The sequence below is a fragment of the Etheostoma cragini genome, chromosome 3, assembly GCF_013103735.1.
Source record: "Etheostoma cragini isolate CJK2018 chromosome 3, CSU_Ecrag_1.0, whole genome shotgun sequence".
Lineage (NCBI taxonomy): Eukaryota > Metazoa > Chordata > Actinopteri > Perciformes > Percidae > Etheostoma > Etheostoma cragini.
In genome coordinates this window covers 24,634,810-24,657,940 of record NC_048409.1, presented here as the reverse complement: position 1 = coordinate 24,657,940, position 23,131 = coordinate 24,634,810, and the positions used below count along the sequence as shown (strand labels likewise).

The 23,131-nt window shown below is 38.1% G+C and overlaps 1 protein-coding gene and 1 long non-coding RNA gene across 2 annotated transcripts in view; one reads left to right on the top strand and one right to left on the bottom strand.

Moving 5' to 3' along the window:
- LOC117941724 (alpha-2-macroglobulin-like) overlaps positions 1–23,131 on the top strand; it is a 42,116-nt gene that overhangs the window by 14,050 nt on the left and 4,935 nt on the right. Inside the window, 11 exon segments of the mRNA XM_034866758.1 lie at positions 6–99; positions 241–397; positions 1,315–1,389; positions 2,074–2,233; positions 2,325–2,512; positions 2,964–3,176; positions 3,294–3,412; positions 3,593–3,683; positions 3,766–3,834; positions 3,917–4,022; positions 4,178–4,219. Coding sequence (XP_034722649.1) covers positions 6–99; positions 241–397; positions 1,315–1,389; positions 2,074–2,233; positions 2,325–2,512; positions 2,964–3,176; positions 3,294–3,412; positions 3,593–3,683; positions 3,766–3,834; positions 3,917–4,022; positions 4,178–4,219 — 1,314 coding nt within the window.
- LOC117941735 lies at positions 9,868–11,153 on the bottom strand. The gene is made up of 2 exons (XR_004655968.1): positions 10,731–11,153; positions 9,868–10,011 (listed from the first exon to the last, which is right to left on the bottom strand). It is a non-coding gene; the product is annotated as an uncharacterized LOC117941735 (long non-coding RNA).

Below are 23,131 nucleotides of genomic sequence, written 5' to 3'. Positions count from 1 at the left end.
ATAAGGTTTTTATTGTTATACAGGCTACCAGAGACAGCTGAACTACAAAGATAAGGACGGTGCTTACAGCACATTTGGCGCAGGACCAGGGAACACTTGGTGAGAACATTACTAGTCAATCCAATAAAACTAATTTTATATTCTTACAAATTTACTACAACCTACAGTTCATATCTAGAGTAGATTATTATTGTGAGCCATTAATTGGATCATAAGTGCTTTTGTTTTTAATATCCTTAGGCTGACTGCATTTGTGTTGAGATCGTTTGCCAAAGCACAGTCTTTCATCTACATTGACCCAGCAAAGATGGAAGCATCCGTGACTTGGCTGAAAAGTAAACAACGACAAAACGGCTGTTTTGAACAATCAGGAAAGCTCTTCAACAACAGAATGAAGGTAATTGAAGTCTCTTGACTAGAGTTTGTATAACCATAACTAAAAGGTCAGTATGTAAATTTTACTAGATTACACTTTGCAAACTGTTAGGAATGAAAATTCCCTCTTGGATAATTTCAATAGGTTTCACTTAAAAAACAAATGCCATAATTGTTACTCATGCATTAGCATAGGTGGGCTATGTGGGACTCCGAAATCTACTATCAACTTCCAATTGGCCTTTGGAGATGGCGACAATGTCTTTCACAAATGCTTAAGACTTATGTCGGGCCCCTGAGTGAAAGTCCAGTGGTGAGCTGTCTTTATGTAGGCTATATACAAATATTTACAGCATGTGTAATATATTTTAACATAAAAAATGGTGCCTATTTACGAATACTAAATACATACACCATCTCTCTGATTTTTATAAAATAGTGTTTTATCTTGGATTCCAAAAGTGTCCCATCTGGTAAAGTCTTCCAAAATTTATTCTATGTATTGAAAGGATTTCCTTCCAAAAGTGCCATGTCTTTGAATAAAGTCTCATTAGTTGTCTTGTGTGAGGCTAAGAGATTATGGTGGAGGTGGTCAGTTGCACCTATCGGGACTCCATCGTACCAACCAGGGAATCCTTATACACTCCAAAGGGAAGGGGAGTGAGTACCCAGGGCCCTCATGTAAAGAGTATCCAAAAAGATGCTAGGATGAAAAGCTGTGGATGCAGAGAGGGGCCCATCCAGTGCTCGTATCTTTTTTACTAGCACAGAATGTTATGCAATGGCTATGGGGAATTCATTTTCGTTGGCTATACCTGATAGTGGAGATGGCAAAATGGGAGTAGAATACAGTTTGAAATATGCAGCCAATGACAGGCCTACATCCTGCATCCACTGAGTCAGATTAGATCACTAATTACTTATGCTTCCTCTTTACAGGGTGGTGTGTCTGATGAAGTTACTCTCAGTGCCTACATCACTGCTGCCTTCTTGGAGATGAATGCACCCAGAGATGTGAGATTATTTGTAAAATTAATGTATATGTACGCAAGATGCATTGTTGCTTTCATTTGAATTGAAATATATTTATGGCATAGCATCAAAGATTCAAAACTGTAGTTAAACATAATACAACATTGTTGGGCTTTCTTTAATTTTTTTTACTGTTTAAAGGACCTGTGTGTATGCACTAATGAAAACATTTCTGCCTGTAGACATAATCACATAAGAATTTGTGTTTTTGTTTGATTAGAATGATCCCTTCATAGCTACATTAGGAGCAGGTCTACTTTCATAAAGCCCGCTATGTTGCACATTAATTTTTCTACAGGAGCCCAGAACAAACAAACCAAATACTGGCTTTAGAAAGGGCCTTTCATTTTTTTTTACATTGACGTGAAGGAGCATTTCAGTTTAATATTGGGGCGTTTTATGCCTTTATTTGTGTATTAAAGTTTAGACTTGGAGTGAACTGCAGGTTTGAGTTGAACCTGTGGGTCAAGGAGTACCTCTCAATATGTAGTATAAGAAGTGCACCATTTAAATCAAAAGATCAGCCTTAATATAAACAGTTTTTGGCTGACTTGCAGTTTTCTGTGAGTTTGTTCAAGATATGTGCAGCATTAAAAGTGAATGCTGATTTCCCGTTTTAGTTCTGACTCGCAGCAAAAGACAATGAATTCTTTTAATCTGTTCTAGGATTCTGTGAAGCAAAGCTTGTCTTGCCTCAAGGAGTCCATCAGTGACCTCAGCAACACCTACACCACAGCTCTGCTGGCGTACGTCTTCACCCTGGCAGGAGACATGGAGACCCGTGCTCACCTACTGAGGCACCTTGAGACTGTTGCATCACAACAAGGTGAGTCATCCTCCTACAGGAAACTATTCTGGCTTCATTACTGTGACAAAGCTTACCCTGGGCCTCTTTGTTCATGGATGGCTGTTTTTAGGAGGTTTCCTTCACTGGTCTCAGACAGCATCAGAAACGTCAGCCTCTCTGTCTGTGGAGATCAGCTCCTATGTGCTGCTGGCTAAACTCAGTGCCTCTCCAACTGCTGAAGACCTGGGCTACGCCAGCCGCATCGTCAGATGGCTGACTAGCCAGCAGAACTACTATGGAGGATTCTCCTCCACACAGGTACAGCTCAAACAGGGTTAAGATGGCCTTTAAGTCAAACGTACAGCAATCTCTTCTGGGACGAATAAGATGAACAAAGTTATTTTATAGCTTAGCTGTGACCTTAGGCCTGTTTGCTTGTTATGAACACGATAGCATGGCCCAAAAAACTATAGATTTCTGTCCACTTACAAAAATCAAAGCATTAAGTTTAAAAAAAGAATTCATTTAAACTAACAGTTCTTACACCTCTTCTCACTGGATTGCAACATTGCCAAATACCGCATGAGAATAGTGTCAGTTAAAGCATTTTAGCGTATTTAATGACAAATGATTTCCTGTATGAAAATCAACTATTGGAGACCTTAAATTGAAGTTAACTCCTACATATGAAATCTGCTGTAGGTGTAAGCAGAAGAACACTTACATTTGTGTACATTTAAGCACCTAAGGTATTTTCTTTGTGTTGTAGGATACCGTGGTGGCTCTTCAGGCTCTGGCTCTCTACTCCACTCTGGTGTTCAGTCCAGTGGGTTCAAGCACAGTGACGGTCCAGTCTCCCAGTGGCAAGCTGACGTTTGATGTAAATCAGAATAACAAACTGCTCTACCAGGAGAAGAAGCTGCAGGGCGTGAAAGGAAGGTACAGCCTGGACGTGAAGGGGACTGCATGTGCTGCAATACAGGTCAGTGGTTTAATGTACATAAACCCCCAATCCTGATGCTTCATACTGTACATTTTAACAAAGTTGAGGAAGGAATTGAGATTCTGAACGCTCTCTGAATATTACTTTTCTTGTTAGATTTCTCTTGTCTATAACATCCCAACTCCTGCTGATGTTAACACTCTCAGTGTTGAGGTTAAACCAGAGGCCGACTGCACCAGTGAAAGACCCAAACTCATTCTGAAACTAACATCCCTGTAAGTAATCAACAAGCAGATCATGACACTGAATACTCTGCATCTGCCAGCTTGAACTATGTAACAGTTGGTGGATGGACAGGGAGGAATATTTACTCTGTAGCTAAAACTAAAACAAACTGTAAATGGAGCCCATCCAAAGCACCAGATTGACATTATTTTATGTTCCTTGCATTACAGATACAGTGGAAAGGAGCCCAGTACAAACATGGTTATCTTGGATATCAAAATGCTTTCTGGTTTTGTCCCAGACCCAGAGTCTTTGAACATGGTGAGTGATTCCAGTAACTTTAACTGAGTAGTATTTGTCAGTTGTTGTCATGATAACCCAGCTGATTAATGTCACCTCACAGCTCAAAGGTGCCCTGCTGGTGGATCGTGTTGAACAAAAGGAGGATCACGTTCTGGTGTACATACGGGAGGTGAGAGGGATTTAAAGTGACAACCAAGAGATGATTCTTTCCAGATTTGTTACTTATCATGTTGTCTGTTTTCTTCCAACAGTTAACGAAGGACATAGGCATCAACCACAGCCTAACGCTCATACAGGAGCACCAAGTACAGAACCTGAAGCCAGCCGTGGTCAAGATCTACGACTACTACCAGCCAAGTAAATCAGTCCTCTCTAAACCTCATTCACTGAAGTCACAGCACACACTGCTCCTTGGTGTCTGTAACCTGAAAAGTTATCAGAATTTATAGTACGGGCTATTGAACAAAAATGAAGTTTAACTCATTGCCTCAATCTCTTACTTTTCCCTAAAGGTGACCAGTCTGCTACAGAATACGTCGACCCTTGTGTTGCAGGTAAAAAGCTCTGACGTAAAGTTTAACAATATCTTAAAGTGCAAATTCTGTAACCTTAAACTAGGGATGCAATGATACTCTTAAGATCAAGTACACACACATTTGGGTACTTGTCGTTACTTAGTATAATAAGAGTACTTAATAATCCATCTGGGGTCTGAGGGTGTTTTCAAACTCTGATGCTTTCTGTCAATTAGAACAAAGCAGTATTTTGTAGTGAAATGCCTTTTTTTTTTTTTGGAAGTGCAATAAATCATATCTGAGTTAAAATGCAGTAAAGTTTAGAAGGAAGAAAGTCTGACGTCATTCACGTGCACGTTAAGTACCATGTGGATTTACTGATCCGGTGGAGAGGATGGTTAGTTTACACCAGCAGCTAAGTGCACAAGAGTTTTTCAACATTTATAAGTTAAAACGGACTACAAAACAAGAACATTTGTTATAACTAGTTTGTGGAAAATTGTTATTTACAGAGTAGCTGTATAGAAACCACATGCAGATTAAGATCACAAAGCGGCTTTGGAAACAGTTTCTGTGAGACGACTGACTCTTTCGGCTCTCCCATCACCTATGAATAACAGTTATTTTCTCATTGCTATGTGGTAGTAGTGTTGCCAATGTAGGCAGCGTTTGAATCCACCTGTGGCTTATTTGCATGTAATCACTTCTCCCCTTTAATGCCATGTTCCAGTCCAGATGCTCTCTCCAATGAAGAAAATGCATGTGATCTAAATTCTGAAACTTAATTTTTTTTCATCACTACTGAAAATTACTAGCCTCATTTGTAACAAATTATAGCACCAAAAAAAAAGCTAAGTTTATTAAGTACTTGCTATGACTTAGACTTCTCTTTATTGATGAGGCGGATGTCCTAGCGTACAGTTGCATTGGTGTAAACGGTTAGTCAGAATGCTGCTGGCTTGTTGCCCTTGTCTTGGTTGCAAGTCTTTGGTATTGAACATGCTTTAAGTCTTGATGAATTTGTCTTTTGCAGCTTGAAGAGCGTGTGGTCAGTCGCTAAAGTCTTCCAGAAGATTAATATTATGTACTTTCTGCTACAACTCCTTAAAGCTGTGTAACGGAGACAGAAGTGAAATACATGCATAATACACAATTAAAAAAAAGTGACAATGTCCTGCTTGAAACTGGTCTTTTGTTGAATATTTTCCACTGTTTAAAAATCTTTGCTGTATATTGTGTTTTATTTAAAAGTTGTGCTGAGTGTTGAAATGCAGTCACAAAACCAAAGTGTCGAGATAAAAACTAAACTGCAAGCAACGGATTATTATAGAAAATAATACTTTGTCCATAAATCTTAATGCTTACGCAGTCAATACAGGTAAAGTATTAAAACTACTTGCTGGTAAACACTTATTTTCTTCAGTTGCAGTTTGAAGATGTTCTAAACACATTTAAAATGCACATTTAAGAATTGTGTAGTTTATGTCAAAGCTGCCTGATTCATCTTTTTCTGACCACGTAGAAGTAGCAAATAAGTCAAACCCAGAGGACACTGTTTGCTTGGGTGAAGGTATTGTTTGCCAACATGTTTATAAAATAAAGAACATTGGCATAATTTTGGTTCACCTGAATGCAATATTCACTCTTGGCTCAGTTTTGACCAGAATGACCACTTAATATAAAATATCAATATTGGGTGCAGTATTAGGAAACCACTGGAATGTAAAAGTTGACTTAATATTAATTTGTCAATATTCAATAATAGTCTATGGTGCTGAGCCATAGTTGCGCTTGTGCTACTTGTGATGGATTTCAACATTGAAATGTGGATTTATAGTCTTGTGTGAAGAAGGCTACCACTGCTGTGGTATGTCTAACTGGACCGTGACCTTCAGTGATCAAATTGGCAAACTGCTTTTGCAAACTCACTCTCCTACCAAACTAAGGATCAATCATTCAAATTGTAATCAGAACTTTACTTTGTAGACAATAGTAATCTACATGCGGATGACAAAATATTTGAATTCCACAATAGATCACATCCAACCTCTAGAGGGCTCTAGTGCACACACCCTGGTGGTTCAAGTTTCCAAATAAGGTCTGTGGCGTGGACCTATTTTCACAACTACTTTCAGTTGTCATGGCAGCAAGCACAGTCAAGTTTAGTCAACTTGATTGTCAATTCAACAAAATCTGCCAGACATAGATACACTGAAAATACGTTTATCTCCGACCCACACGTATAATATAAAAGATAAGAAATATAAACCAATAAGGTTAAAAAGATAAATATATACACAAAAAATTAAAGACAAGTAAAATGTTCAATTAAGAGATGTGTATATAAAATTTAAAAAAAATGTATGTACAGCAATGCATTCAAATAAAGTTGTACCAATAAGGTTAAAAAGATTAGTAATATATACATTAAAAAAGATAAGTAAAATGTGCAAATAAGTGATAATATATGTACGAAAAATAAGTTCTGTACAATACAGTAAAAAAGTCAAATAGAGGTGTCTCTAAGTCTCTGTTCCATCAAGTGTGCCATTGTAGTGAGCCAGTATGCAAAATACCATCCATAAATTTAGAAACCTTCCAGAATCCTGAGCAACTGTTTGAACTCTTTTCCCTGAAAGGATCGTTTCAGAATAGCTACACCAGCAGAGGTAAAATTACCATAAACCATCCATATGTTAGCTTTAGATTAAAATTTTTGGAAAAGTAAATTGGGAGCTAAGGTGTGCATTTCTTGAAGGAAAAAAGTTTCAGATAAACAGATAAACATTTCTTGTTTATCTGTTGTAGAATACTTACATTAAAATTTAAGTATTTAATGATTAAATTAACAAAGTGACAAAGACAAATTAAACAATAGAGCAAAAAAGGTTTCTAGAAACATGAGTCTTGTGCAAAATGCTTTTCTTCACCTTTTGAATATTAATAAATTGCAACAAACAGGCATGAGATTTTCTGTGGCTGGTGAAAAATATTGTAGGTGGAGCTGTTTGTGCAGGGGGTCTTTTTTTAATTTTGTAGATGTGATTTCCTCTGTTCTGGTGCATTTTTCAGAGATCCCAAATAATTCACTAGGATTAGTTTGTGTGTGGAAAGTTTTACTGTTTCATACACATCTACTCATATTTGCTATTCGCTATTTTATGTACGCCAATTAATTAAAAACCAGACATTGTGAGCTGTAGATGCAGAGGAGCCATGCTCAGTTTTAAAAGAGGCACAGGTGATGCACAGGTAGTTAGGCCTACGCTTAGACTAGGCTGCAAGGGCACTGTTTTCTGTCATTAAATGATCATAAATGTAGCCTTCATCAGAGAAAGCAAGGATGAAAAAGGGGCGTGATGAAATGGGCGTGATGAAAAGCCACGTGTGATGAAAAGCCACGTGTGATGATAGCCATTCGTGATGAAAGCCATGTGTGATGAAAAGCCATGTGTGATGATAGCCATTCGTGATGAAAGCCATGTGATATGCGTGAGATTGGTCATTTGCGACCCCCTAAATATATAATGGTGACGCCCACATCCCTTGCCCATACCAATAAAAGAACTCAAACCAGTCAATACCACTGGTCTAAAAAGATTTAAAAGATTAATTTACCTGCCATGTAGAAATCCACAGTTTCGCAGGTAATGATAATGAATGGGTTGCATGTTTATTATGCTGCGTTCCAGATAGAAAGTACAAATGCATAACAATAAATTATAATAGTGAATTCAACAATCTAGTTCTTTAGTCAATCTCCAGCTGTAGCTTACATATCTTTAAAGTGCACTGTAGACAAATTGACTGGTATCATATCTGTTTATGCTCTTTTGCACTATTCATTTCCATCTTTGTTGTCATATAATTTTTGTACATCTCATCTGGGATACATTACTATTTAGACCACAATACGCACTAACTTTATATTGACTCTTCACTACATTTCAGCATTTGTATAGTCTGTCTATTGATGTATATTGTGTTTTTTTTCTGAGCTAAAGCACTACCTACACCAATATTTGCACTAAATGTATATTGACTCTTTACTATTCTCAGTATTTAGACTATTTGTGTTCACTGTGTTATTACTATCTACATATCTACACATCTACATCACTATCTAGCATTAACTGTACATTGGCTCTACATTACATCACACATCACTACGTACATGTCAAAAAACTTTTTGCCTTTAGCACGATTTAGGACGATTTGAATGTGATGAAGAAGCTGCCATGTTGCCTCATCCTCCTGGACCACAGTTCAGGCTGAGCAGGGCAATCCTTCTCCTGCTGGGCATGTATCATCCAGCTCATATGTTCAGTGCTGATTCAGTGGTGGACCAATACTTGGATAATAAAGGCTTGCAATATGTAACTTCAACAAGTATATCTGCTTCATGCAATTTGGTTTTAATAAAGAACTGCCATACCATAATCATCTGACTTTTTGAAAGTTTACAAAACAAAACAGAAATTGTATTAATACTGTCTGTGCTGTTTTTCGTTTAACAAAGGTTTATAGGAGGATTCAGACAGCTTGTGGTTTTTTTGCTAAAATGTTACAGCAAACCACCTTTGCTGATTCAGATTTGCCACTTGAGCCCACAGCACCATATGCTATAACATGCACCAGACTCTGTGAAAACAAAACAAAAAAATAAGTGAAAAACAAAAGGTTCAGGGTTGTAACACGTCAGCATTAGTCCTTGCATGTCGCCTCTAACTCTGTGCTGGCTGCTGCTCCATACAATGGTAGTTCATATCTTTAAATAGGACACTGATGCACGACTGGTACATAGTTTATCTTTTACAATTTACAGCAACATGCATACATACATACACTTACACGCCCAAGCACACACACACATCCTCCCCCTCTCTGGTAGACCGTTGTATTGTTCACATCGTGTTCATCTTATCTTCCATTAATGTTATTCTCTTTTTATGGTTATAACTTGTTTTGTTTAACCGTTGTAATCTCTTCTTTCGTGTCACGTATACTTCTTGTAAAAAACAACAACATACAACATAAGTGGCTCCTACAATCAGTATTGCAAGGCTGTTGGCACTTTCTTTTCTCAGAAAGAATGGGTTTCGTTTTCCTTTTTGTAGTAGACTCTTGTTCTTTCTTTCAATGTTACGTGGTGGGATGGTTTGTAGTGGGCCAAAACTGTTCACAAAATTGAATTTTTTTGTTTAAAAGGGCAGCAGCAAGTAACTACACATTGCACCTTTTTTGGGACTTTTCCACCTTTAATTTTTGACAGGACAGTTAGGTGAGAAAGGAGGAAGATGTGCAGGAAATCGTCACAGGTTAGATTCGATTCGTTCGCCTCTGCGTTGACGCACAAACATCTCAGTACACGTGCGCCTGCTCTACTACTGAGCCAACCTGGCCACGCATTGCTTCTTTTTAAATTTGCATATGTTAGAATGATATATACGAAGTACTGCATACTGATTCAGTAAAAAAAACTCTTTCATAGTTACATTATTATAGTAACTTAACCTTCTGGATTCCAATACTGCCTAATTAAACCGTAAATTGCAGTTAGCCTTTGTTGGGGATTTCCTCCTCTGTGTCCCCTCTTTTGGGACAATATAAAAGACCTATATATCCCTGCACATTCGTTAAATTGGTATTACATTGATCATACGCAAGAGCCAAATAATATGATAAGATAAAGTCAAATACATTTGTTTAATGAGTCGAGCATCAAAGTTTCAGTACACAGATCTGTGGGATCCCAAAGCACGTGCAGGCTAAGTTTTCTTAGCAACAGATAAAGAGCCAGAACTGGTCCATGCATCTCTAGACTATCAGACCTCAGAGGCACGGGAAGATATTTTTGGCTGGGGGGGGGGCCGCAAACTAATGGACAATGCAACAACAATGTGTTGAATGTCACAAATTGTAAAAAAAGTTACAGAATATTGATTTTTTTATAATAGGCACACATAGATCACAATCATACTAGGCTAAAAATAGGCCACCATCTGGGCCTGCACAGCGGCAGGAAAAAGAAGCGGAGATGTTAGACACTGTGTCTCTAACTTATGATGATTTCGGTACACCAAACGTACATTTGCGCTCTGGAGTTTGACTGGTAAACTCTGCCATGAGACCCTGAATATCCAGATCATCCAAAATGTCTTTGTGGACATTAAGCAGTGCCATGTGTGAAAGTCTACTCTGAGTGATAGTGCTACAGAGCCGTGTTATCAGGTGGCAAAGAGCTGAGAAAGACCTTTTGGAACCAGCAGTAGACACTGGTAAACAAAGGCACAAGTGGATCAGCTTTTCCACCTCGGTGAAGCACTCTCATATTTGTGAATGTAGAGCTGATACAACGCAAGCAGGTTCTTTGACTGATAAATGAAATAACTTTAAAATTATCCCTCTCTTCATCCAACACCCCAAACATGACATTTGAAATGTTGTGGAAAAGAAACAACAATCAGACATACTGTGTTTAAATAAGCTATTGTTTTATTGGCATCACACTTTTATATCTTCCAGTTATATGTCTATGCCTATGTCAGACCTTGTGAGCCCCGATTTATACCTCCCCTCATTTCTTACACTTTCTTTCTTGGACCCCCTCTTTTCTCCAGCACAGGGAGATTTATCTTCACACAACACATGCCAGGGTTGAGGCCAATGCGCTGTGTCTTGTCTTCATTTGCTCTTTCACACAAAGCGGTACATTTTGTCCCCGATTCACTCGTTATTATTACTCAATGTACTTTGCTCGAGGCCGCTGTGACCCTAACTATCTTATATTTACTGCTTAAGCTAAACCATCTGTGCGTCAGAGTTTCCTTTGTTTGGCAAACCACTGTCTCTATGATAGCTCACAACTCTGTACAATAAGCATGCACCAAAACACACTTGGTCTCTTACAGAAACCTTTTACCTTCATGTTATATTTATCTGCAATTAGTGGGAACATTATTCAACACCTTACACACCACAACATGAATATATGTCTATAAATTATTTAACAGGTTACCTTAAAATCAGATAGAGGGGATGTATGGGTGCATTTGTGGGCGTGGGATTCTCTATCAGAGACTATTAAACAGATGCTGACTCAAGATCATCTCATTCAGTCATGGGTCGTCCAGGGATTCAGATGTGGACATGGAAACTGTGTGTCTTCTTGGGCTGGATGTCCGTGGGCCAAGCGTTGTCTGGACCGTAAGTTACCTCTATACTTAAAAAATAGTAATGGCCTGTGGTTAAATGAATTGATCATGGGCAAGGATTTTACACTGCATATTCTTTTGGGTTGGGGTTGTTTCCATGTCAGATCCAGTGAAATGTCTACTGTATGTGTGTCTGTGTCTGTAGGCAGTACATGGTAGCCATTCCTGCAGTCCTTGAATCTGGAGCTGAGACCAAATTCTGTGTGAGTCTCCTGCAGCCCATAGAGACTCTGGAAATGAGAGTCACTCTGATGTCCCAAGAGAAGAATACAACCCTTCTATTGGAGACGTCCTGTAGAGAATTTCATATGTGCATTATATTTAAGGTCAGTAGCTTCCCTGATTTGATTTGCTCATTTCCATAAAATGTGTTGAAAAAATTCAGTTGGGAAACATTGATGAGATTTCATAACTCATACAGACACAAACAGATTTGTAAAGGAGAGCACACAATATTAATAAATAATAAACAGTGTAAACTGCTGTTGCAATATGTGATTTTAAAAATTCAAATTATAACAGATCAAGTTAAATATTAATTTCATCATTGTTTAATGGGATGTAATGACTCTCTTGGTGTCTATAAATATATATTTCTGTCACAGGTTCCTTTAGTGCAGGATGAAGTGGTGCAGAACTTGGAGGTGGTGGTACGAGGCGACACATTCTACTCTAGAGAAGTCCGAAAAGTTAAGATCAAAGTCTATAAACCAATGACATTCATCCAAACAGATAAACCAATCTACCTCCCAGGACAAACAGGTAATTTTGAGCTGATGGATTTTTACTTGGTTTATGTTGGTTTATGTGCTTTTTGATTCTATGTTTAGTTACTTATGTAGATTACATGACTTTGTGTTTGCTTATAATACTGAGGTGAGATTCCTGCCACAAGCCTCAAGCTTTTTCCTCACCTGCACAGCTTGCTTCTTTTCTTATGTTGTCCTGTTTATGCCACCTTGTGTTATTGTGCAAATAAATCAAATCAACGATCTGACATAGTACACAATATGATACCATATATAGACAAGTTTCCTCTTTACAAAGTGCAGTGCATGCAGCACTGTGAAGAACATGTATTGCCATAATATCAAATCTTTTACATTGAAATTCCCAGGATTTAAAAATGAAGCCACACAATGATAAAAATCTGTCGGTCTTGACTAACCATTAGCTCTAACATATGATGAGAAACTGATTGTGCCCCAGAATATCAACAGTAATTTTTACAGACCATAGAGGTTAAATCACAGAAGCCTAGATACACGTTAGCAAATACAGTGTATAGATCATGTTAGTATATTTAAAATTACTGCTTTTTCTACCCGCTGCAGTTGAGAGCACAGAAGTCCCCCTATTCTGGATATGATAGTAATGTCCCACGTTGACAATATTATTTAGAATGAGGTCTCTTATCTCAAAATGGATGCTATTCCTTAACTACAGTTTCTGTGCAAAACTATCCAGCACTTTATTGAAATCCAAGGCAATGTCCAGATTCCTAAATTGTAATAGCTAATTATACACACTGAGCTGAAAGTGAGGTTTCTTTCTTGGGATATTGGGACATTTCCATTGATTTTTTTTTTATAACCTTTCTTTCAAATTTGTAATATCTCAGTTAACAGAAGACCAATCACTGACCTTTTAGGATGTTTAACACTACTGTAGAAGAGCTGTAAAGGCTTCATGTAATCTCTCTGCATGTCTCTCAGTGCAATTCAGAGTCGTCACACTGGATACCAAGTTTAGACCTGTCAATCAGCTGGTGAGTGTTTGTCTTTCCTTTATTTAGGTCTCATTCCCAAACAGGTTTCAAGGTTGTTGACCCAGTGATAAATCCATTGCAACACGTGTTTCTCATTTTGCAACATTTTGTCACCCATCATCCCATTTAATTCAAAATAACTGTGGAATTTATACTAAAGATAACAATAGAACTGTATTTCTTTTCTCTAGAAAAACTATAAATCTGAATAAATATAAAAGCTTATGTCTTTAACTCATTAGGCCACTGTGTGATAAGAGGAATACAAAGCCGCTTGTGCTTTAACAAATCTTTCTTTGTTTCTTTACAGTACGATATAATCGAAATTGAGGTAAGACTTACATCCACAATTTAACATACTGGAATTTTTTTTACATTTTCTAATACAAATAACATAATGCTCCAGTTGACTTATCAGGCTTATTAAAAGTTCAGCATGTTAATCTCCTAAAAACATGGAGTGACTTATAAACTGTCAGGCCCAAGCTTTATGGAATGTTTCACTGATTCTGTTATCAAATGTGAGAAACACACAGTATATATTGTGTGGAGGCCTATTTTACAACTTGAACAAGGCATTTATGAACGATGACAGTTATGGGTAACCTTGGACACCAAAAATCTTGTTTTACAGGCCATCTTTTCAGATTTTTCTCCTTTCCCTTAATGTTTGACAAAAATCTTAACTCAAGCTCCATTGAAGAGCATTATCTGGAGATTTTATCGGCCTCTAATGTTCATCAGTAGGTGGCAGTTCATTTTTTTTCTTCTTTTTTTTTTGCACTGCACAAAAATCCATGACTAGCTAATAAAAACTAGCAAGTGGACCTCATTTTAGGATGGATTTGTCATACTACATAAAGCTTGCTAAAGGAAATAAGACAACTATTTTTACACTCCACTGGTCAAAAGTTTGGGGTCACTTAGAAAGTTCCATTGCACTCCATTGTAGAAAGAACACCAGCTGAGATCAGTTGCATCGTTTTTATTTTTTTATTTATACCACTGCAACATTTTTGAAATTACAGTATGTGCTTATATAATTGCAAAAGGGTACTCCAGTGTTTTTCTAGTTAAATCTAGTTAACATTGGATGAATGTTTGCTGGTAATGGGCAATGAAAATGTAGCCCCCTACTCAGATCAGCTGGTATTCTGTAGATAATTGAGTGGTATGGAAATTTGTAAGTAACCCCGAACTTTTGACCGGTAGTGTACCTTTGCAACAACTTTGTACAAACGTCAATTATACACTTAGACCAATATATCTGTGACTGGGCACTGATAAAAGCCTGCCAGTACACTTGTGTGTATGCGTCAGGTTTTCATATTTTTCCTGCTCATACAATTTTACACCAAACCATGGCCCAGTTTTATCTGCCACCTTATTGAAGGAGATGAAGAAACTTGCTCTTCCTGTATTCAAGAGTTTCCTATTATCACATGTTCTTCTTTACTTCACTTAACAGGATTCTACCAGCAACAGGATTGGACAGTGGCTGAATGAAACATCCAATCGTAAGATATTGCAGCTTTCTTACGCCTTGAACTCTGAGGCCCGTGAAGGAGCCTACCAAGTTACTGTGTCGATTGGGTTAGATAAAATACAACACAGCTTCAAGGTGGAAAAATACGGTGAGTTACATTTTTATCATCCAATTTAATCCATGTTTAAAGAGTAAAGAATGCTAATGATCCCATTTCACCCCCAGTTTTGCCTAAATTTGACCTACAAATAACTGCAGCTGATGAAGTAAGCATTAATCAGGAAGTAGTCAAGGCTGAACTATGTGCAACGTAAGTAAAAGCTATTTAGCTCATTACTCTTAAATACTCTAAAATAGGTCCAGACTAGGAAATGGTAACTTTTCAATGTTTTTTTCTCTCTATCTATTTAGGTATACATACGGCCAGCCTGTGCCAGGTAGTGTTGACTTCAAGGTGTGCCGACCAATAGATGCCTATATTGGTATACCACTTGTACGCTCCCCTGAACATCCAGAGGGTATCCCAGAAGTCCCGATGCCTTGCTACAAGGAGACAAAGCAGGTACAGTAGTTATTGTGACCGTCTCAAGAAGAAAGGTGCATAGACCTTACATATCCTCTATATAATGTACACTGTGCACATTTAAAACTACATATAGTCATCTGTCTTGTCAGTCTAATGTACAAACTGAGGAGTGTAAAAGTTAATCTTTACACAAAGGAGATAGTAGTGATGAAGATTTGACAGTTAAAAGTAATTAAGAAGTAATAAGGGCATGACATGAAAAGTTTGAAATTTCCGTCACTTTCATTTTCTCTTATTTTATTGTTCTTTTCTAGACGAATAAGAGAGGCTGTGCCACTTTTATCTTCACTATGTCAACTTTCACAAAAATTGCACAAAAGGCACTACAAGATGTACTGCAGCTCACTGGAAATATGAAAGAAGAGGGCACAGGCAAGTCATACGATATGTTGTACTTACATTTAAAAACAGACTTAGTATGCCTATAATGCCAAAATAACTATGCCATGTAATGAGACAATATGGCATGCACATTGTTGTAACATGAAGGCGTCTTGTACAGGTATTTCACGCTCACAAGAGAAGACCACAGTGATTTCATATGTTGTTGGAAAGTTAACGTTCACTGACACTCCCAAGATTTATAACAAAGGATCAGATGTGGAAGGAAAAGTAAGTGCATTTGGTCTTTAGTTCTCCAATGTGATTCTATGCACAGTGTAACTGGATCATTGTGCATTCTCGGTGATACAACATTGTGTTTCCAACAGGTTAAAGCTGTTTATTACAATAATACACCCATTCCTGACATGCCGGTGTTCCTGTTTGAGGGGGAAAGGTGGTCATCGCGTTTGTTACAGAATCTCACAACCAAGAGAGATGGTGTCGCCACTTTCTCATTAAGCACAGCTGATTTTAAAGGGGACATCCAATTACAAGTAAGAAGTAGCACTGAAACTACAATCTGTAATCCGACATTTATCATGAAGTTGATAACACTTATACACTTAATTACTTATCTGTCATGATCTCAGTGTTTTTATATTCCCTCTGCTCTCAAGGTTAGTGACACACCGACACTGGGCTACCCTCCTTACAGAACGCCGTACTATGAGTCTAATGATCACATAGTGTCTTTGGCCACACTTTCTTCTCCTGATACTAAAACAGTCAGCTCCCTGGATGTAAAGAAGAAGGATGAACCACTTTCCTGTGACAAAGAAGAAAACATTTTCATCCAATACACCATAGTTGGAGAGGCCCACGGCATTGTGGATGTGATCTATCTGGTGAGTGGTTGAACTCTTTCCCTGTCTCCACTTCCAGAGACACGGACATGGGGAAGATTTTTTTGAAACAACCTTTACATAACTACCCACCTTGTTTAGGGAAACAGATCAAAATCGATGCACCAGATTTTTTTTGTATACTTTGTAGCCAAAACCAGGCAGCAACATTACCCATAATGAAACTCAACTGCTAAAAGTGTGGTCCGACATTCAGGTGTTCATGCTAGTCGAGGCTAATGTAGCTGATGGGTTCCACACCCCCAGCATTTTATCACGTTCTAACTTTTAGTCTTCAGCCCCAAACCAATGCTGACTAATGCAAGGTAACCCCCCCACCCCACCCCCATATGCAGTATTACTCTCCTATACACAGACTTGTTTAGAATTGTAAAATTGTAGAGTCCCCTTTTATTACATTTTGCTGAGTATCTTATTAAATATCTAAATATCTGGTTATGTTGATCTTACCTTTGAATAATTCCTCCTTTTTCAACTGCAAACTTAACATGCCAGAACCTCATAGCAGATAGGGCATGTTGCATGACTCATTCTTTGTCTTTTTCTTTCATATTTCCCAGGTCTTATCAAGAGGAGCCATTGTTATACAAGGATTTACACAGGTTATAGTCGAAGATAAATTGAGTGAGCAAAGTGACTTGTCTTAAAATTATCCTTTGAATTAGCATGGCCAATCTATGGATGTATGGAGGCATGTGAGTGATGATTGTTGTTCATATTGTTTCAGTGAATGAGGGCAAGGTGTCCTTTAAGCTGACAGTGTCTCCAGACATGGCACCAGACGTCCAGGTTTTGGCTTATGCCATCCTCCCCAGTGAGGCTTTGATCGCCAACAGCGCTGACTTCTCTACTAAGCAATGCTTCCGTCAAAAGGTCAGCCTGAGAATCAATTATATCTTTATATATATATATATGATATATCGTTATATATATATATATATATATATATATATATATATATATTATATCGCACTGAAATGAATTACATTAACCTCTTATATGTTGTCATTTTCTTTCAAATTTCCATTTCTGACTCTATTGTAGGGGTAGGGTTGTATAATCCATATGCAGTCTTAGCTAGTTTTACTAACACAAATTAATTATGCATTAAGCCTTTTGTTTGTCTGATGTCATGGCGTGGAAATCAGTGTTACATTCAGTCAGTTGATTTAGGTGGAATGGATTATTTATGTAAATGTTTAATAAATGCAGCGTTGATTCTAGGTTCTGACTCTGTCACTCCTTGAAAGGAAGCACCAACCCTTGGCAGAGCAGCCAATGTGGACTTACAGTTACATCATAACCCGATAAAGATCATTGATTTCATTAAAAAGCTCTTCTGATGGCACAACCTCAAGCTCACTCGGTGGAGTATGTGCCCCATGTAGGCTGAGTCCTTGGTAGCGACCCGGGTTCAGTCTGACCTGTGGCCCTTTGCCCTCTGGCTCTCCCCCATTTCCTACTATAATTATCGAATACAATAAAAAAAAAAAATCATCTTTCAAGAACAGGCCGTCTGATTAAAAAAAAATTCTGGGAAAGAAAAAATGCACGATTGTGTCAGGTTAGAAAGATCCCAGGTTGTCATCTACCACTGAAGTCCAGGCGGTGAGATGTGTCTTTTCTGATTGTGTCAGGTGTCGCTGGACTTTTCTCCGTCCTCGGCGGTCCCGGGAGAGAAGACCATCATGCAGGTTACCGCCCAGCCAAAATCTCTGTGTGGTGTGAGCGCTGTTGACCAGAGCGTCCTCATCAAGGAGCCAGGGAAGACTCTGGATGCAAACAAGGTAACTACTGGAATCAACCAAAATGTGTAATTTGTTACCTCTGCATATTTATTATCCATTTTTACTTGCAGCTAAGTGCTGACCTTTTTACCCAGTTGAAAGCAGGCTGTTTTGAAAATGCTATGGCATATGGTTAGGATCACATATGTGAGGTGTATCCCTCTGTACAAGTCTACCTTATGGATAAAGGCAATGATTTGACAAATATAATTTACATCCACATTTGAAGATATAAAAGTAGTTAATGGCCTTAGTGACCTAGAGTTTTCCAATTGTCAGATCTTCATAGACCATCAAACGTTGTGAGTTTAAAACTTTGAACCAAACCTTTCTTTTCAGATATTTCAATTGTTGCCTGTCACAAAAATGTCCTACATTCCATATGACGTTGAAGATAGTGAAGAATGTTTGGAAGTGAGAAAGAGAAGTAGTTTGCCATTCCCCAGCGGTGGTGGGACAACTGATGCTTATACAGTTTTCCAGGTACTTCCTGCACAAATGAGTGTACAAAATAAAAAAATGTGCTAATAAGTTATTGCTACACATTTCTCAACTTTTCAGTAATGCCAGTTTATTGTTGGATTATCTAGAATGTAGGGATGAAGATGGCAACAAACATGGCTTTTCGAGAGCCTTCATGCATCAAATACCAAGGAAGAGAATACTACCGGGGCTGTGGTCGCTTTGGTGACTTTTTTTTTTGCTCCATCTAATGATGCATGCTGAATCTTTACTTACTCATTAAAACAAGTCAGTGTGTCATTGCTTTGATTTTTACTTAATGTATAATTATCTACTTTCTTCCTACCATAGCCGTGATGAGAGAGGGAATGCCAGCAGGTCTACCTGCCATGGTCAATGGAGGTGCTGCGCCTCCTGATATAGCCCCTCCTAATAAACCACCAATCGTGACAGTCCGCACTTTCTTCCCTGAGACCTGGATTTGGGACCTGGTGGAAGTTGGGTGAGGTTTTGCCCGCAGAGGGTTTTGATTGTCATGAATGGTCATAAATCCTGCTGTCTCCCTCCACACATGAATAGCATGAAACTAATTTACTGACACTACTATTAAGCTTAGAGTCCAATTTAAATTATTTTAGCAGAATGCATTAGTGATTTTACAGGCGCTTTCTTTTAAAATTATACATGGGCAATAATCTTTTAGGGCTAGAGTCTGTTATACTGAAACCCAGTATAACATGCATTTATTTGAGTTTCTGAGACCTTAAGGACGCAGCATATGAAACAATTTCACATTTTCATATTCTTTTTTAGGTAACTGTAATGTGGTTTTGTTACTGCAATTAAGTCAACACATTGTTTAGTTTTTTTTTACTTTTCTGACTCATGAGAGTCTGTTAAAGTTCATCCTATGCTTCTGTTTCTGCTGATCCAGAAACTCTGGAACGAAGAACATGCCCCTCACTGTCCCGGACACCATCACCACCTGGGAGACGGAGGCTTTCTGTCTGTCCCCTCAAGGTTTCGGCTTGGCTCCACGTAAAAACATCACCGTCTTCCAGCCCTTCTTCCTGGAGGTCAGCCTGCCCTACTCCATCATCCGGGGGGAGAACTTTGAACTGAAGGCAACCATCTTCAGCTACCTGACCAGCTGCATCATGGTAATTTATTGATTTTTTATTTTTACATGACCTAAATACTAATGTTAGCATTCTAACATTCCTGCTATGGTAACATGCTGATGTTTAGCAGGTGTCATGTTTACCCATCTTAGTGTTAGCATCTAAATTAGCTACTTAGTAGGGGTGTGAAAATTGATTGATTCTCAGATGCATTGCGATCCTCTCTAGAAATTTAAGTTAATGATTGATTATTTAAAAAAAAAAAGGTTACTTTCTCCAGACAAGGACAAATCAGAAAACAGATTTACTGAGAGAGGATGGAATAATAGGAGAACAAAGTTTAGGCAAAAGAGCAGACTGTTCATCTACTTTATCACATTAAATCTGACCCCCTCATGTTTCATGTTCTAAGAAACCAATTCTCCACCTTTAAACATGACTGAGCCTCTGACATGGAAGATCACTGTGAGAGAAGGTGACTTTCACAATCATGTTTAAGGCTTAAGCAGGGAATGACTACAAAAGAAAAACCTCAGTAGACAAAACATTTGATTACAACTTGTATGTGACAAATAATGGATATGTCAAAATCTAACAAACTCAGATTTATATGTATATTTTTAAAAATCACGCATGAAGATGTGCATAAAAAAACTGTTAGTTAATCCACAAACCACACTGATAACTAAGGGTTACCGTGCTTTTTCAGCTTTGGAAAAGCCTTCCTCTCATTGTGACATCGGCTGCCTCCACTGCAGCTTTTAAATGTCTCCTTGGCTTAAACCTAACTATGTCTTCTCTTCCATTCTCGCTACACTGCATATATCCCCTTTTTGCTGCTTTAATGGTATTATGTGCATCTTACTATCATTACGTATTTCAAAAATGGTTGATGCAGGGACTGTTGGTTTTTTATTTAATGGGCTACCGGAGGTGTTTTGGGATCTTTAGTAAAAATAGACTTGAACCTCCCTTCAACAGTAACACATTTTTCTATGACCCTCCACAGGACCTGGCAGAAAGGCAGTCTGTATGTCACGGTTTTTAAATTGATTTAGGACCCAGGGTTTTTATGATGACATTGTTGTTTGAGTGAAAGTGTGTTTATGTATTTACCTGTAAGTGTCTCTGTGTCTATTTCAAACCTTGCTGCTGCCAGTTGATTTTTAATCTCAATAAGTTTTTTTATCCGGGTTAAATAAAGAGTTGAATGAATGAAAAATATTGATTTGGAAAAGAAGTATGACCCTCGCCCACAATTTATTGATGCCTGCATTACTGCATTACTGAATTACTTCAAAACACTAAGTTACTACTCTAGTAGACTCTAGTATTCACATGACAATAAAGCAAAAACAACACAAAAAAATTAAACATTGAGACCATTCAACAATGGGTACTAACCAGTATTGACAGCTGGCCCGCCCATTCAGAAATTCAAAGTTAAGTGTATTGGTGTGCAAAGCGCTGCAATAATACCAACAGCCATGGATTGCTGTTGTGGCTAACAACTGGAAACTTTATACCTTGGTTGTCTGCTATTTCATTACTATATTCACTTCTGAAACTTTTGTGTAGTGCTCAAATGGGCCGTTTTGGGAAAACCTTTGAGCTGGGGGGACTTACATCGGTTTGTGATTCTGAATTCATGTTTTGTAAATCTTTTAATCTGGAAAACACTTTGAGCTTAATGCTTGAAAAGTGCTGTATACATTTATTATTATGATTGTAATAGTTTTCAATGTGTATTCAAAGGCATCTTTTTAAAATATTGAAACCTGCACAAATGAGAACTGAAGCAATGAAAAAAAGATTGCTGTTTAACCCACCTCTGTAGCCGGTCATGTCAACTCACTCACCAAGGTTCTAGTAGGTTCTTGCATTTGCCATAAATCTCCAGTTTATAAATATATTAATCTCTCTTGAACAGGTCTCTGTAACTCCAACCCCCTCCTTACATTACACCCTCACCCCCCTCTTTCGTGACCAATACCCATCCTGTCTGTGCGGCGGTGAGCGCAAGACCTTCAGGTGGACCATGACCCCCTCAACCTTAGGTGAGAGTCAAGCTTTCATCCACAAGGCTGTTGAGGTGGAGGAGCCCTTTTAGATTTCTGTGAAATTAGTGAGATCCACTTTAGTGACAAAATCTTGTTGGTCTGTATCAAGTTCCACGTGGTTTGTTCTTTTTAGGAGTTGTTAATGTGGCAGTGAAGGCTGAGGCTGTGTCATCCCCAACTTTATGTCACAATGAGATTGTGCGTGTGCCTGAAAGGGGACGAATTGACGTGGTCACACGAACTCTCATAGTAAAGGTTGGTACCTTAAAAACAAGATGACAGAAAATGTTTATCCATTAACCAAATGGAAGCTCTGTAACTCACATTATTTCTTTCCCTCTCAGGCTGAGGGAACTGAGATGACAAAGACATACAACTGGCTGCTCAACCCAAAAGGTCAGTACGGTTTACACCAGGCATTGCCCATCAAACAGGTGAAAAGACAAATACTGGAAGTGGAGTAGATTGCATGTTAAAAAATGTAATGGAGACATTCAATAATTGCAGATAGCCCTTAGTTTCAGCATGATCATGGCGTATTTGCCAAGTTTAGTCCAAGTGTGTCAGATTTACTTTCATTAAATACATTTTTATCAACCCAATGAAGGAACCCTTTATTATTCAGACTGACCTTAATCCAGTCTGACCTATTTCAATACATGATCCACTAACTGTAAATTTAATCTAAAAGACATCTTTGGTTTAGTGCTGTTTCTCTCTTCTTTTTTAATTGCTGTGTTTGTTCTCTCTCTCTCTTTCACTCTCTCTCTCTCTCTCTCTTTCTCTTTCTCTCTCTCTCTCTCTTTCTCTCTCTCTCTCTCTCTCTCTCTCTCTCTCTTTCTCTCTCTGTTCACAGGGGAAGTTTTGACAGAGGAAATATACATAGAATTACCTAGGAACATGATTGATGGATCTGCCCGTGCTTCAGCATCAGTCCTTGGTGAATTCTTTTTTTTAATTAATTCATTTTAATTGAGAGTTGCTTTAATTTTCTTTTTAGGAAGGGAAAAGGCTTGGATCAATAACCAATCTGTTCAACTGAGTCATTTTCATTCTGACCACAAACTAAAGTCAAAATACAAAGTGAATTTAGACCTTCAATATATTAGAGTAAATTAGTTTTATTGACAAAAGGTGGTATGACAACATAAGAACATACAGTTTGTCTTTCAAGCCCCATTAGAAAGTAAAGGTCAGGTTAGTTACGTGTTCCATCTCAG